Here is a 16,064-nt window from a genome sequence, read left to right on the forward strand (position 1 = left end):
TTCAGTGCACATATGTGTAACTGAGCCTCCATCAGTAAGCTACGAGGTACTCATAACAGTGGGATGACTTGGAAGAAATTTGACTTTGAACATGTGCCCTGACCGTCAATGAGAAGCAGGACTCCCTAAATTATACATGAACTGAGTCCCTACAATGTGCCTAGCATTGTATGTGTGTATTACGTTTATTCCTACTAGCTGCCAGGCACATAGCCTTGAGTAACGTAGACAGCTGAGGGAAGGAGACTCAGGGAAGTTGTTGCTTGCCCAGGGACTCACAGTTATTAAGTAAAAAAGCTGAGATGAAAACATTTATTTTTCTGGCTTCAGAGCCTACACTGTCAATACCACACTCAGTTATTCTCATACTTCTCCACTTGCCAAACCCCTATCCTTGGTGTCTTTTTGCTAGGGATGCAGTATTTGAAACTTCTATATTATCAAACTGCAGCAGACATGGATACATGGTCTGCTTCTTAGTGAGCTGGATTTAGTGTCAACCTTGTATTTGTGGATTATTTTTCAAACTTACCAAACATTTGTAAAACCTATTATCTTTTAAGTATGTAGGTATCCCACATAAGTTGACCACAAAGCTTTTCAGAAAGTCATCCACACTCCAATTATAAATAAAGTTTCGATACAGGCACGAAAAGCAAGCATCTCCAAAAGCAGGATATTGATGTTATATAATAATTCAAAGTATTTTATTATTTTTAATGTGTCTGAGTTTTGGATAGTTGACCTCCATTTCTCAGTCTTTCCATAGTTACTGTTTTCTTTTTTTTTTTTTTTTTAATGTTACATGAGAGATGTGGAATAGTCAATGAAATCTTTGACTAATCTTTATATTTTCAGTGGCCCAGCTGAAAATTACCCTTGGCTGCTTTGGAACTCTGGGCATGAATTTCAGAAGTAGAACTTCTTGTAAATTATTTGAGCTTTGACTCTGGGAAGATAAACAACATGACTATGTAGGCTGACCAATGCAGAAATTCCTCTAACTTGTAATTCTAAATTCAGAAAAGAATGGGCTTTAAGGTTTTTTGTTTATTTTTGCTTTGATTACAAGTTGTTAGAAGCCTAGAGTTAGTATCTAATAACACAGTCCATGAAGAACACAAATTATTGGCTCAGAATGAGATCTAATTTCTAAGATACAAGCGGACAATCATGTAAAAATGGGCTTTTCTTCTTATAAGGAATAAGCAGGCATTGACTAAAAGGTAATCCCTTTAGATTTGAATATTTAGAGCATTGCACATTTTAAAAAGAAAAAAATCATTACCTTTTAGGACATATATATGAAACCATTTCTTTTTGCTTATATGGCTAAATTAAGTTGGCATGGTTGTAAACCATGACCTTTGATCCTTTGTATGAGTAATTACAGGCGCAATCTGTGAATGAAGATTTGCAAACTGTGTTCCACCAAGCCCCCTCAGAGGCCCTGGGGTGCACAGAGGACAGAGCCAGGCTGGCTGTCCTGTAGGCCTCCAGCCCTGCAAAGCTGCACTGTCATCTGTTTTATACACAGTGCTTCTGAGAAAATTTAAGTTGAAGAAACAGCCTCTCCTTAAAAAAAAATAAAAAAGCAAACAAAAGTATCTATACCTGCTATATATCTTTTATATAGCCTGTTTTTCTGACTGCCTCTTTTTAGAAATTCTTCTGATTTCTAGAGGAAAGATCACATTAGTTTTTGTATGTCTAGATTCAGACTTATTTTTGTAACTGCTAGATTGTAAACTCTTATGCGACAAATAACTGTGTTTTCTCTACTTAATGGCTGCTCAATAAATAGTTTGCTTCAGCGATTACTACTGTGTTGGCAACATTAATTAAGTGCTTACTATGGTCAGGGCCTATACCAAATCCTTTTGGATATTATATTATTTAAAACCACACAAACCCCCATGATCCACCTAACTGTGCATTTGGTGAAACTATGATGTAGGGAGGTTAAATAATTTGTGCAAGGATCCACAGCTGGTAAATAGCACAGTCAAGATTCAAACCCAGATCTTCCTGATTCCAAATGTATCTAACTTCCATGCTTCTAACCACTGCCTATGTGATTGTTCTTTTATATTCTTCCCTTGAAGAAGTGTAGTGTGTGCTGAACTGGTGTGACTTATTTCTAGCGAATGGAATTCAGTGGAAGTGAAGCTGGGCAACTTTGGAGACTAGTTCTCATTCAAAGGCACTGTGGCTTCTGTCTTGGTTGCTCTGTCCTATTGGATCATTCACTCCAGGGGAAACCAGCTGCCATGTTTTGAGTTGCTCTATGGAGAGGCTCATGGAAAGAAACTAAGGAAGTCCCAATGAGCAGTGTTGGATGAAGAGCTGGGGCCCTCAGACCAATAGCCAGAGTGAAACTGAAGCCTCATGACTGTAGCCACCATGAGAGTAAGCTTGGAGGTGAAGCCTTCAGCCCCAGTGGAGCCTCGAGACGACTACAATCCTCTCCTAGCAGCTTGACTGCAACCTTATGAAAGATCATGAACCAGAACCACCCAGCTAAGCTGCTTCTAGGCCCCTCCGCTAGACTGTCAAATAGTAAATATTTGTTGTTTTAAACTGCCAAGTTTTGGGTTAATTTACTATATAGCAATAGATAAGTAAATGCAGCCTAACACTGCCTTGGTCATTTTTTAAAAAAGAAGTTATTTTAATTTTACTAAATCTTACATTTTAAAACATTGATATATAAAGGAGAAAGTTTCCAAAAAAAATTACTGCCAAATTTAAGTAGTAAAATATTAATGCCCAATTAACATAATAGTTATAATTACTTCTCTAGGATTTGTGATTTTTGTAAGTCAAAGGAAAACTGCTCAGAAAAAAATCCGTGATTTCCAAAAGAAGGGATATTAATAATAATGATATTACTGAAGATAGCATTTTGAACTTTTCAAAATACTCATGGGAAAACTCAGGAAGTAATGTTTGGTAAATTATCACTCATAATTTTAAATTGTCAGGGTCATGCTTGCACTTTCCATGATTTAAGGAGGTATATAAAGTGAAGTTGAATTTTAACCTCTTCCCTAGTGATTTTACTCAGCTTTTCAAAGGGGGTCCTGAAAGCTCAGAGGTCAAGTCATTTCTTGTTTTGCTCTGGCTGACAAATTGCATTAACTCTGCTTTATGGCCATTTGCTGTTTAATAAGTGACTTGGACTTTGATTAATATCTTTAGAGCTTAAACTCAAGAGTTTGTATAAAACTTTGGGATGTAGTACTATAACCTTACCTAAAGATGGACATTAAAACATGGAAGGAGATATGTTAGTATTATTTTGGGTATATGTCTAGATTCTGTAGCATCTTAAGTTCTTACAGTAGATTCTTGTTGATATGCCCTTTATGAATGTGATTTTTTTCTTATGTTTACGAATTGATTTAAGTTAGTTAAGGAATCCATTTATGAAGTGGTTATGGCTAGTTCTTGCTTAGTATTCAGAGTAACCGTAACCATGAAGTAGAAATGCTGGTTTTCCTTGCCCAAGTTGGAGAACACAGATCAAATCCTCCAAGTCATTCCCTGTCAACAATTTTTCCTCCATACAACTTACACCCAGAGTTCTCAAAACCACTTTTTATACTGAAGTGGACTTGAAGTATTTGTTTGACTTTGATTCATGGGATTGTGCTGCAAGGAAAGATAAAGATGGATACTGACAGCCTGAATATAAAAATCCATCGTTACCATCATTGTCATTTATTAATGCATTTCTTCATTAACTTGTACATACTCTCATTGATTCAATAAATATTTATTGAACATTTACACCTTGCCCAGCAGAGCAGTGAACTAGGTGCTGGAATACTCTAATAAGCAACCTAGCAATAGCCTCTGCTCTACTGGATTTCATGGTCTAGAATGGAGACAGAAATGAACCAGGTATAATTAAAAACTGTTTCAGGTAATGTGAAATAAAAGTATAAGGGAACCTGATACAGGCTGGAATTTGGTGGTTGGGGAAGGTTTTCAAAAAAAAGGAACATTTGAGATCTAAATGAGAGGGAGAAGGATACAGGAAGATACCCAGTATTGCTGAGAACTGAAAACAGTCAATGTGGCCAGAGCTCAGAAAGCGAGAAGGAGCATGATCTAATAAGAGGCCAGAGAAGTAAGCGGGGACTAGACTATATCTTATATGGTGTTACAGGCTCTGTTATAGCCTTTATTTCTCTTAAGAGCAGTAGGAAACCATTGAAAGATTTGAAACAGGGGAGTGACATGATTAGGTCTGCATTTTAAGGAAGTCATCTAGGTCTATTATGAAGAATGGATGAAGGAGGGTGGAAAGAGATATTCAGGTAGATGAATTGTCAGTCTGTTGTAGGCCAGAGGTATTGTAAGCTTGGACCAAGGAGGTGGTTAAAAATCAAGAGACGTTAATAGATTTACAATGTATTTTTGAAGAGAACTGGACTTAGTGCTGACTTGGATAGGACTGGATGAGGGATATCGTGGATAACTCGCAGGTATTGAGCTTCTTCCACTGATGGGAAACACTAGAGGGAGACCAGATACAGGTTGGGGGAAAGTAGGGGATTGTGGCTTAGTTTGGAGACATTTTGAATTGGAGGCCTTTTAAAGACATCCTTAAGGAGACATGGTACAATCTTGGGTCCTGAATCAGAAGAGATATCTGGAGATAAAAATTTGGAAGTGGGTGGTTTACACACAGTATTGAAGCCAACAAAGTTAAATGATGCCACATACAGAGTGCAAATGAAGTGAAGCATAGGTTTGAGCCATGAGGAACTCCAACATTTAAAAGGCAGGTGGAGAAGTTGACAAATAAGAGTAGGAAATGTGGACATGTGGTATTTCGGAAGCCAGGGAAAAAGTGGTATCTCAGAAACCAAGGAAAGAGAATAATTTAAGATGTTGGTGCAGGGTAAAGTAAGAAGTTTCTGTAAATGTCCCTTTGGATTAGTAAAATTGATGACTTGAAGGACTTTCAGGAGAGTGGTTTTGTGTAGTGATGAAGGCATAGGCCAGAGTGAAGTGTCACAGGGAATGAGTGAGAAGTGAAGAAAGAGAGAGAATGGGTAGAGATAACTCAAGACATGTCGTCATGGGAAACAAAAGGATAGAGATTTAACTAGAGGAAGAAACAGAGTTAAAGGAAGGGTTTTTAGAGGTGGGAGGCTTGAGCATTTAAAGGTTGATGGGAAAGACCAATGGGAAGGATGAGGGGTGGCTTGAAGAGAGACAGAGGATGGATAAATAATTGGGTAGGATTCCTGAGACGATAGAAGGGGTTTGATCCAGAGCACAGTGGGGGGCAGGGAATTAATTGGCCTTGAAGAGGAGAGAGAATCCCTACCTCTGTCCTAAGAGAGAGGCCAGAGGGGATGTGTGCAGATGGAGTGTGTTCCATATGGTAGAGGCAAGTTAAAGGAGTATCTATTTGATGTCTTCTATTTGCTTTGGAAAGTAGTTGAGTCACATACCGAGAGAGAAAGGGGCTGGCATACTGGGAAGGAAAGGGGATAATTTCAGATGTTTGAGAAGGACAGAAAAAGCTTGACTATGAAAGGGGGTGACTTAGTAAAACTTAGTAGGATTGCTGTCATTGCTAGAAGGCTCAGTTGAGGTTGATCATCACAAATTCATGGTGGTACTGCTGTTGAAAGTATTATAAAGCATATGATCCTTTTTGCAGGTGTTCGGCAGTTTACCAGGCACAGGGAAAGTGTTGTAATCTAGGCTTAAGATTTTGTCAGAGAGGTATGGTGAAGAGATGGCAAATGAGTTTAGGATCTTGGCATGGCCAAGAGAGCTATTGAAGTGATGAAACAGGATTCTAAGCTGGTTAAGGAGGAACAGGAGACAGGAAGGGGAGAGAGTGTAGGGATTTTTGTGAAGGTTAGACGATGTTTGTAGTTAGAGTAGTTGATTAAACAAGATAGAAGAATGGAAGTCAGTGATCAGCATAGGATGCTGTACTCTAGACCAATTAAATCTGAATCTCTGGATGTAGGGCTCATGTAAGCTTCTCAGGGGATTCCAGTGTTTTTTTTTTTTTTTAATAAAAAAACAGAATATGTTGATATGGTTGTTATTAAGAATGTGATGAAAAAAGGTACTGGCAGTGTGAAATCAAGATGAAGACCCAAATAGAGAAAGAGTCCTTTTAAAACAAAACAAAAACCAAAAAAGCAAAATAGAAACTACACATTTCTTCTTCACAAATCAAAGGCATAGGCTTTGCCCCTTGTTCATCCTCCTTGACATTAGAAGTCCAAAAGGAAGAAGTAAAGATTTTTTGGGGGAAATGGTACAATTAAGGACCAAATACCTAGGGACCAAGATGTTTTGGGATTTGGCTAATGAAAACAGGGATTAGAAGGATGGTGAGTTTGTTCACTACTATTTTTTGGAAAGACAATGCTCTTGGCTCACTTGGCTTGGTCAGGGGTTTTGTCAGCCTGGCTACAGAGACCTGAATGTAGTGCCTGGGTCTCCTAAAGGGGACTGATTGGCCCTCCTTTAGCCATAATCCTTGGACTTGGTGACTACCTCATGGCTCATTTGTCTTAGAATGGTGTTGGGCCTAGTTGAAATTTTATTCATTGAAATTACATATGAATATCCATTAATACATTACCTGGAATTCAGTGACAAGGATCATCACTGCCAGGTTTTCCAATTAAGAAAACTTACCTCAATTCTTTCCACATTAAATAAAAGACCATGCTACAGTTAATTTCTGGCTAAGTGGAATGTTTTTAAAATGTGTAGGGCTTTCTTTATCTGTAAAGAAAGCCTAGCAAAGTTAGGCATCTCCCCATTGCCCTTGTCTGTCATCCCCTAAACTTAATGGCAAGAGCATTTCCAGAGAAGATTCAGGTAGACATGGATCAGACTGTGAAAACACTGGCGTGTTCTACCAGTGTATTAGGGTTCCCAGAGTAAAAGAACCAATAGGATATGTGTGTGTATATCTATATGTGTATAAAGAGATTTACTTTAAGGAACTGGCTCACACAATTATGGGGACTGGCAAATTCAAAATTTGCAGAGTGGGCTGGCAGGTTGGAGACCCAGAGAAGAACCCATGCTGTAGGTCAAGTCCAAGGTTACTGCAGAATTCCCCTTACTGAGGGAGGTCAGTCTTTTGTTCTACTCAGGCCTTCAACTGATTGGAGGGCAATCTGCTTTACTTAGAGTCCACCATTTTTAATGTTAATCTCATTCAAAACACCCTCACAAAAATATCCAGAGTAATGGTTGACCACATATCTGGGTACCACGGCCCAGCCAAGTTGACATATAAAATTAACCATCACACCAAGGAAGGTATAGAACTATCTTTTCTAGATGAACACTATCTTCTCTGGATTAAATGACAACAGCAAAAATACTCAGTCCATTTCATCATTTTTTGAGTGCTTAATATATGTAAGGTGCTAAGCAGAATATAGAAATTATACTACAAGCTTTGTTTTCTTTGGGGATCATGAGCAGTTTTTCAGAATACATGTGTGTGTATATATAGGCATTCTCTTATAACACTTAGAATAGTTACGTATGCATAAAAGACACACAGAATGCCCAGTGCCAATGACAAGAGACTCCATAATGATGTGCTTGAAGCTAAAGCTTTGTCTAGCAAGAAGCCAAAAGCAGTTAATAGTTTTTCATTTGATAGCAGCTATAACCATTAACCAGAAGACTCACCACTGTTTTCAACTTGCACACCTGGGTTGGAGCAGAAGCAACACCTTCAGCAGCCTCTATTTATCTCCTTTTAATTTCATCTCACCACTGCCAAGTTAACCTTAAATAACTATCATTTTGACTATTCACTCAGAAATCATCTTAATGCCTATGGATTAATATTTAGATTCCTGAGCATGGTATTCATAGCCCTGTTATATCACCACAACCTATCTTTCCATCTGTATTTTCTGTTAAGCATCAAACAAGAGAAGCTACAGTCTGTCAAGTGGGGCACAGAAGAACAGGAGGACGACATTGTTAGGGCTCTATGACCCACACTGAACTGCTCCTTTGCTCTCAATATATTCCATTTGTTTCTGCCAAAAAACTTTTGTTTGTGTTGTTCCCTCCAGCTGACTTTTCTCTCTCTCATTTTTGCATTCTCTTGTTCTACTTATCTTTCAACGCTGAGCTCAAATGCCACAATGTCAAATTCCATAATATCTGATCCTTCCCTTTCCTGTGCTCCCTTTCTAGATGCAAGTTTCTCTTCATTTTCCATAGCACTTCATTGGCATGTTTATTAAGACTCTCATGCTTTCTCTCATGGAAGTTTCTTATATGCATTTTCTTACTGTATGTGGCCTGAATTCAGGATCTATGTCTAGCCTCCCCCGTAGCCTTACTTCAGTACCTTGCAGATGATGAGCCCACTATGAGCACTTGTTGAGAAAGTCAAAGTACATTTTTCAAATTAGAAAGGACCTAATATGCAAAGCCTCATTATGATTTTTTTAATTTCATCAAAGAGCTATAAATGAAATTTTTTGCACATTCTATATAATACTTAGCCATGTGCTGGACAATGGGCCTATAGTGGATATTCATTAATTAGTAATGATGGATTTATTTTGTATTTGGAAAAAATTTTTGATGCTTTTAGATTGAAGGAGAATTAGTTTGATGATACAAGTTTCAAAAGACAATGTTATTGCTAATGCACACTATAAGGGAATTAGGGTATCCTTTAAAGTCCAGGAAATAGAAAAATGAATCAATCATGAGTCAGATTCACTGATGGAATTGTGCTACTATCAAGCTCTAAAGTATTAATGGTGATGTTGTTAGAAAATATCCCACTCTGAGAGCATCCAAGCTAGCTTTATACACTAAAAGAACAGACCGAGATGTTCTTCTACTAGGAAAAGGACTTGGTCGTCCTGATTTGCGTCACAACTCATAAATATCAAGAGAGACTGTCCATAATACTGTCTTCTGATTTGAAAAATGTACTTTGATCAATATTTCCTTATATGTAATGTACTATGCTGAATAAGGACAGTTTCACCTAATAAGCTCAGTGTGCTTGGAGAAGCAAGCAAATTTTTGTTTGTTGGTTTGTTTTAATGTATTTTAAAGTCCTTACCTCTTGGTGATAGCTCTTTGCATACTGAAGCTCCCCAAAATATCACTGTCCGTCCCAGTAGCTGGACAAGAGAGACTCATAATAGGGCAGTCGAAGCCAAAGCATTGATAACAGCTACAAATACTTGTAGGCTTACTGTGGGTAGAAGCTGTAGTTGCCAGGGGAGGAAGAACTACCCAGGAAACCCATCTTTGTCTTCTTATCTACACAGGTGGGAGCAGCAGCAGCTGTTTGAACTCAGCAAACCTGTGTTCCCTATTGAGTGCCTGCATGAGTCAGACACCAGGGATAAGATGAAGACCAGATATGGGCTTTGGGAGCACACAGTTTAGAGGCATAAAATTGTGCTAATAATGTAACTCCCTGGGAGGCAGGAGAGACGGAGGCAGCAAAAACACTATACCTGGAGGAGTCATGAAGTTATCAGGCGGAAAGAAAGAGAAAGGGTGTTCTTAAAAGAGATAGCCCATAAACCTGGAGATATAACAGAGTATGGTGTGTTAGGGAAATGGTAATGGTTTGAAGTGGCTAGACGAGAAGAAGTTTGGGGGTACATAAAGGGAAATGAGGCTGGAAAAGTAGGCAGGATTCATGATTATGTTGTATCAGGGATCTTGAACATTTTCTGGGGACCAGTGGAGAAATGCCACCAGAATTTATGTCAATAAATCACCAAATCAGATTTGTTATTTTAGAAAGACAACTTATACTGTGAAGGAGAGAGATGCTTGGATTGCAGTGATTGACAGTTAGGGTGGAGGTGTATTTTTTAATAATAAATTTAATGAGCAATAACTTTTATACAATGAGTAGGATCTCTCAAACATCTTCATATAATGAAAGGAAGCCTACTGTTTATCACCAAATCTTTTGAGATGTAAGTATTACTATAACACAACACTATATTCCATTTTTGAGGATAGTCGTCACTATAGTGTATGAAGAGGAATACTTAAAGTGCAGACAGGCAAGTGAATACAGCAGTTCTCTGTCACATGCAGTCAAGAAACCAGACAGGATATTTAAGCTGTGGCTGTTGATATTGGCAAGGGTTCAGCTCTAGGGAAAATAAATACCCTGAGTTAGTGTTGGTGATGAGATTGACACGAATAGAGTTGTCTTTTTGTTTTTGTGCTGTTGCAAGGGAAGGAAGCTTTAAACCTACTGATAGGGGTTCTTGTGAACAGCAAGTCTGCTGTCTCTCCACTTACTATTTATGGCTTTGTCAACAGTAATCTAAGTAATCCTTCCCCACAGATGATATTATCATTTGTTTCTTCTGAATTGGTTCTATTCACTGACATTCCTCTGTATGAAGTTGATTTTTGAGCTTTCTTGGACCTGCATTCCTAATTTATATGGGAATAGAACTTTGAAAAGTTCATAAAGTCATTCATTAACCAAGTTAACTGATTGACTGAGGTGCTGGGGACGTACACTGGTGAGGGAAGGATGATGCATCCTTTGCCTTCCTGGGGTTTACAGTTCAGTGGAAATGGTGCATGGCAGTCACTAGATTTAGGGGGGAAACCCTATAGCATAAAAAACGGACACTTCTGCCAGGTAAATATTTTACAAACTATGTATAGTAAAGCCCAAACTCTAGTTTATTGGTAAAAAAGAGTAGCATTGATATTAGAGTTTTGCTATTGGCATGTTGGGATAAGAAGTCAGAAGACTTGCATCTGTGTTCTGCTTCTCCTGCCAGCTGTAGGTTGTCTTAATCTCTGGGCCACAGGTTCCTCATCTACGGTGTTAATAGGTTAGAGCAGATTAGTGATCTTCAACCCTGGCTGCATATTAGAATCATCTTACTTTTGACTAATTAAATGAGAATTTCCACTAGGGGAGGAGGCAGGCAAAGATTTTTTCAAAGCTCCCAGGTGATTTTATTTATTTTTATTTTTTGAAGGCAGGGCTTAAAATCACTGGACTAGATCAGAGGTTTCAACTGGAAATCTATAGGTGAGTCTTTTTCTGCACATGGGTACGGTGCTTAAATGTTTTTTAAATTCATTGCCAACATCAAAAAAATATTTCCAGCTTCTCTTGAAAAATGGAAAGCTTGGGCAACAGTTGAGCTTATCTTTCTTAGTGGTAAAAATTCAACAAGGTAAACCAGTCTCCGCCTGGCACACTTCATTCATTCCTGTTACCTTCCTGGCTCTTGAAGGCATTGTCATTTAGAAACTAAACTAGATGATCTTTAAAGTCTCATATTACTTGAATTTCTTATTTCCAAAGCCAGAAGAGTGATGGTAAACAAACTACATCTTTATCTGTAAGTTAGTTGTTATATGAAATCAAAGGGAACTTAATCTTTGAAGATGGAAAAATCCCAGGGCTCAGTGGAAGGGGAACCCCGTCTCATTAAGAGCAGAACCCCACTTGTGTAAAGGACACCTGCCTGGGGTTAAGAGGGAGGAGGAGGGAGGAAGAGGATTTAATTCATTTTCTGGGGATTTTTTAATGAAGCTTCCCTGCTTCAATCTTTCCTGTTTGGGAGCTGGATCATTAGTTGGGATGCGATTGGCTTTCCCTGGGGAGCAAAGAGGCAATTATTAGAGGTTTTGCTCACTTGTTCCTGTGATTTGCTGGGGGAAGGCTCTGAGGTTCTTGCCCTCCTTCAGCTTCCCTGTGGCGTCTATCTTTTGTGGCTTCTTGCTTGTCCACCCAAAAGCAAGCACCGGGTTAGGGAGGTCTGATGCGTGTGGTTTCTTGGGAGCTGCCTGGCATTGGATCTAAGTGGGTATGTTTAAATTAATAGGATTTTACTTGTTACAAGTTGAAAATATGTAGGACCTCTTACCCAAATGAATAATCCTTTGTGCCTTGCTCTATTAAAGATACTACACTATCAACATTGTGATACATGTTATATATGATGGCAATAATAAAAATAATATTGAGCACTTTATGTGCCAGCAGTGTTGCAGGTGATTTATATAATATCTAATTTATTCCTCACAACTAACCTATAAAGTAAGTGTTGTTGTTATTCCTGTTTTTTAGGTGAGGAACATAGAGGCTCAAAGCAGTTATTTGATTTCCCCTATTTCAAAGTTAAAGGATATGAGATCTATTAACCTGTATAACCAGACCTCTGTTAGCCATTTTTGGTAAATTCAAATGCATATTGATTTTGACAAAGACAAAGCACACTGTTGTATTAAATATTAATTTTTTCCTAGTCCTTCCAAGTACTTACTGGATATATTGCTGTTGTCTTTTGATGTTGTTTACACATGGTAGATTACTGAATTCCATGTAACATCCAAAATCTTGAATTTATCTGAGTTTATTGCCATTTTACCCCCACCCTTAAAATAAATAACAAAATGACGTTGATAAACCAGGAAAACTACTTAGTAGCCACATTGTGACACAGAATACAAAATGGACATTCTTTTGCTTAGAGACAACTATCCATGGAGATTTTTCCATTTTAGAGATTTAATCCCACCAAAGGTTTTTAGATTGATTGGATGATGAGATTTTTTTTTTTCTGTGTCTGAAACCTAGGCTGAGAGTTGATTTCATTCTTCTACTTGTTCCCAGCAGTCTCCCTCCATGCTGTCTTGCACTAACTGCTACCAAGCTCTTTTCAATGCTGATGGACAACATGATGGATTCATTTCTCTTGTGAAGCCATTTCTACTCTTCATTGCTGAGAAGGTGCTTATCTGTGTGCTCAGCCTGTTCAGTAAGTTCGCACATAAAATGAATCCCCCTTGTATTGCCCATGAAAACTTGTCAGTAAAAGATTTGTTGGGCACAGGAGGAAAGTGGGGGGGCAATATCTCATGTCTGCCAAGAAGTTTAAATTACGAGTTCATTCATTGTTTTGTGTGTGGTTTCAAGCTTGTCATAATTATCTACTGATTTTTTAAAAATAGCTGCGTTTAAATAAGTAAAAAACTGAAAACAGGGATCCACTCTCTTTTGAGGTTCCAGTTTCTGTGCAAATGTGTGTATACATGTGTGTATATTCATATACATATCTAGATATGTGTATATATAATATAAATTTATATATCGGTGGTGTGTATGCATACTTACCATAACACTGTGCATAATTCATGTGGCAAATTCAGAAATGGCAACAGTAACAAAAAGGCCAGGAATTTTAATCTTCTCCACTAAATACTTCCGCTGCCCAAGAAACTTATTTGCCCTTCACATTGTGTAATAAAATAAACATTTATTTTAAAGCAGCCTGCTCAGACCTCTTTGTCTGTCACATATAAAACCAATATTTTTTAACTCTTAGAGCAGTGGTTCCCAACCTTTTTGGCACCAGGGACCGGTTTCATGGAAGACAATTTTTTCATGGACGGGGGCTGGGACGGGGGCAGGGTGGAGCTCAGGCAGTGATGCAAGGCCCAGTTCCTAACAGGTGACGGACCTGCCCAGGGGTTGGGGACCACAGTCTTAGAGTTATCTCTGTTCATCCTTAGAGCAATCTTATGAAGATAGTGAAGAATAAACGTTGAGATCTATAATCTCCACTACTCTATTTAAAGATTTATTAAAAAAAGAAGTTTAAAGGTTTATATTTTTAAAATTAGTATTTTATGCAGTTATAGTATATATAGAATATGGTATTTTATAAATGTGTAAGCATATTTATATTTTTTAAATTTATTTTAGGGTTTTATGTTGACTTCAGGATAATTTTATGTCTTTTAATGGTTACTTATTAATACACATTTTAGCTCTTATTTGTTTAAACTCAGTTAATGAAAATTTCTGCTTAAAGAAGAGGGTTTTGCTTCCAACATCTTCGTGTTTAACTTGAAAGAAAATGATGCTAAACTCAAGAAGCTATACAAATCACACCCCAAATACCTGCTTTCTGGCACTAATAAATTAGTCTTTTGATTGTGTCCAACATAGTAATGAATTATCTGATTGTTTAAACTCCATTCCAAAGGCTGAATGCCAGTTGTTGTTACCTATGTTTCAGTCACAGGTTTTTACTAAACTTTGCTCCCTGATGTGAAACACAAAATGGGAATTCCCAGTGTAGTTGTGAAAAATTTCAGTCAGTTTCATATATTAAGAGTCTGCAAGCAACGTGAAGATAGTTAACTGAAAAAATTGAGAGATTAATGAGAATGACGCTAGCACAATGCAATGAATGGCTATTTTTTTGTGTTTGCTAGTTGGGCTAGAGATTTGAAAAATAAGTCCCATTGTCTTAACCCACTAATGACAGTGTTCTAGCTTTTGAAGTTCAAACTCCTATACCTCTCACTTTGAGGGAGACAGCATGAGAAGTAGATCCAGCTTGGATTTCTGAGACCATGGCTCAAATCTTGGCTCTTATCATTTTCTAGCCACATGTTATGGCCTGAATGTTTGTGTATCCACCAAATTCATAGCTGGAAGTCCTAACCCCCAATGTGACTGTATTTGGGATTAGGGCTTGTAAGAAGGTGATCAGGGTTAAATCAGGTCATAAGGGTGGTACCCTAGTCCTATGGGGCTGGTGCCCTTATAAGAAGAGGAAGAAACACCAGAGTTCCCTCTGTCTGCAAGATGAGATCATAGTGGGAAGTGTCCATTTGCAAGCCTAGAACAGAGACCTCACTAGGAACTGAAGTGGCCAACACCTTGATCTTGGACTTCCCAGCCTCCAGAACTGTGAGAAATAAATTTCTGTTGTTCAAGTCACCCAGCCTGTGATATTTTGTTATGGCAGCCCAAGGAGACTAATGTAAGCAGTTTATTTGAATTTATTAAATATGTAAGTAAGTTACTTAAAATTTCAAATCCTGGTTCTGCCTTTACTAGCTATTATTAATACTTTTACAAGCACAGTACTTTTTCTTCAACTTGTGAAATGCTTTTTTTGTGACTTTTAAAAGAAATTGCTGATGTACTTTGCTTATCATAGTGCTGACCCATAGTAGGCACTTAAAGTTAGTTTGTTTCCAGGAAGTTTGGACTGGATCTTAATTATGCAAATGGTTTGCCTTTGGCAGTGCTTATTCCTTCCTGCAAAGGGGTCACCTCACATGCAGTAATTTTTTTATTTTACATTTACATTTTTATCTGCAGGGTGTTAAATCTGCATTCACCATTGATCAACCCAAAAGCAATAAAGAGCATTTCCTAATAATGAATAGTTGATAGATTAATAGATTAATAGGGAATCTGCAAGACAGAAAATTTTAGTAATGAAGACTATGTTACTGATTTTCATTTGCGTGCCTGTTGGTAACGAAATAGTTATCTGTCATTGTTAATCAATGAAGACCAACTGACATAATTAGGGCTCTGGTGTGTTTTCTTCAAATGGCCTTCTAGAAATTTATCTGGTATCATTTGAGAGCCACAAAAAGGCTCCCGTGTTCCTACATGTATCTTTAGGTCCTCAGCAGCCCATCATCTCACCATTAATCATGCTTTGCTGCTGAGAAATTGTAGACTCCGTAAATCTCTGAATATCTGGGATATGCTTGCATTCCTAGGATGGACATTTTCCTCCTTTGCCAATAAGGAAAAAGAAGAGACAGAGAAGCCCTAGGGAGTGAAGGCAGGTCCTGACCAAGGAGGAAACACAGATGTCCTTTGTAACTGGAGAGGGAGGGAAGAGGAAGGCTGGCTATATTTTACACCACCCCACCCCTGTATGTTTACCACAGTAGATGAGAGTGACCTTTACCAAAACTGAAACTTCATTATTTCCTTCATTAATTCATTATCTGCATATAATTCTTCAGTTGCTCCTTAGTGCTCTTAGAATAAATCCTTATCATTTTCCCCCAAGAGCTCTAAGGTCCAGTACCAGTCTGTCTTTTTCCAGCTTTGTATTACAATTCTCCTTTTTGGCAGTGGCCACATTTATCCTCTTTCAGGACCCCAATTCACCATTTGCTCCCCATTGTGACCCCCTTACATCATGACCGTCAGCCCAATTGTCATTCTGTAGGGAGGGCTTCCCTGACCA

General features: G+C 38.1%; 1 protein-coding gene across 4 annotated transcripts in view; it reads left to right on the top strand.

Moving 5' to 3' along the window:
- The window catches only part of GHR (growth hormone receptor), a 244,667-nt gene that overhangs the window by 13,257 nt on the left and 215,346 nt on the right, over positions 1–16,064 (top strand). The window contains exon 2 of one of the 4 annotated variants that reach the window (XM_069492797.1): positions 12,668–12,812. The exons of 2 other annotated variants lie outside the window; for them this stretch is intronic. In XM_069492797.1, coding sequence (XP_069348898.1) covers positions 12,680–12,812 — 133 coding nt within the window. In that variant the 5' untranslated portion in view covers positions 12,668–12,679. The remainder of the gene's footprint in view (positions 1–12,667; positions 12,813–16,064) is intronic. One more of the 4 variants, XM_069492798.1, reaches the window with a different exon arrangement.

This window comes from Eulemur rufifrons, chromosome 17 (genome assembly GCF_041146395.1).
Source record: "Eulemur rufifrons isolate Redbay chromosome 17, OSU_ERuf_1, whole genome shotgun sequence".
Classification (NCBI taxonomy): Eukaryota; Metazoa; Chordata; class Mammalia; order Primates; family Lemuridae; genus Eulemur; species Eulemur rufifrons.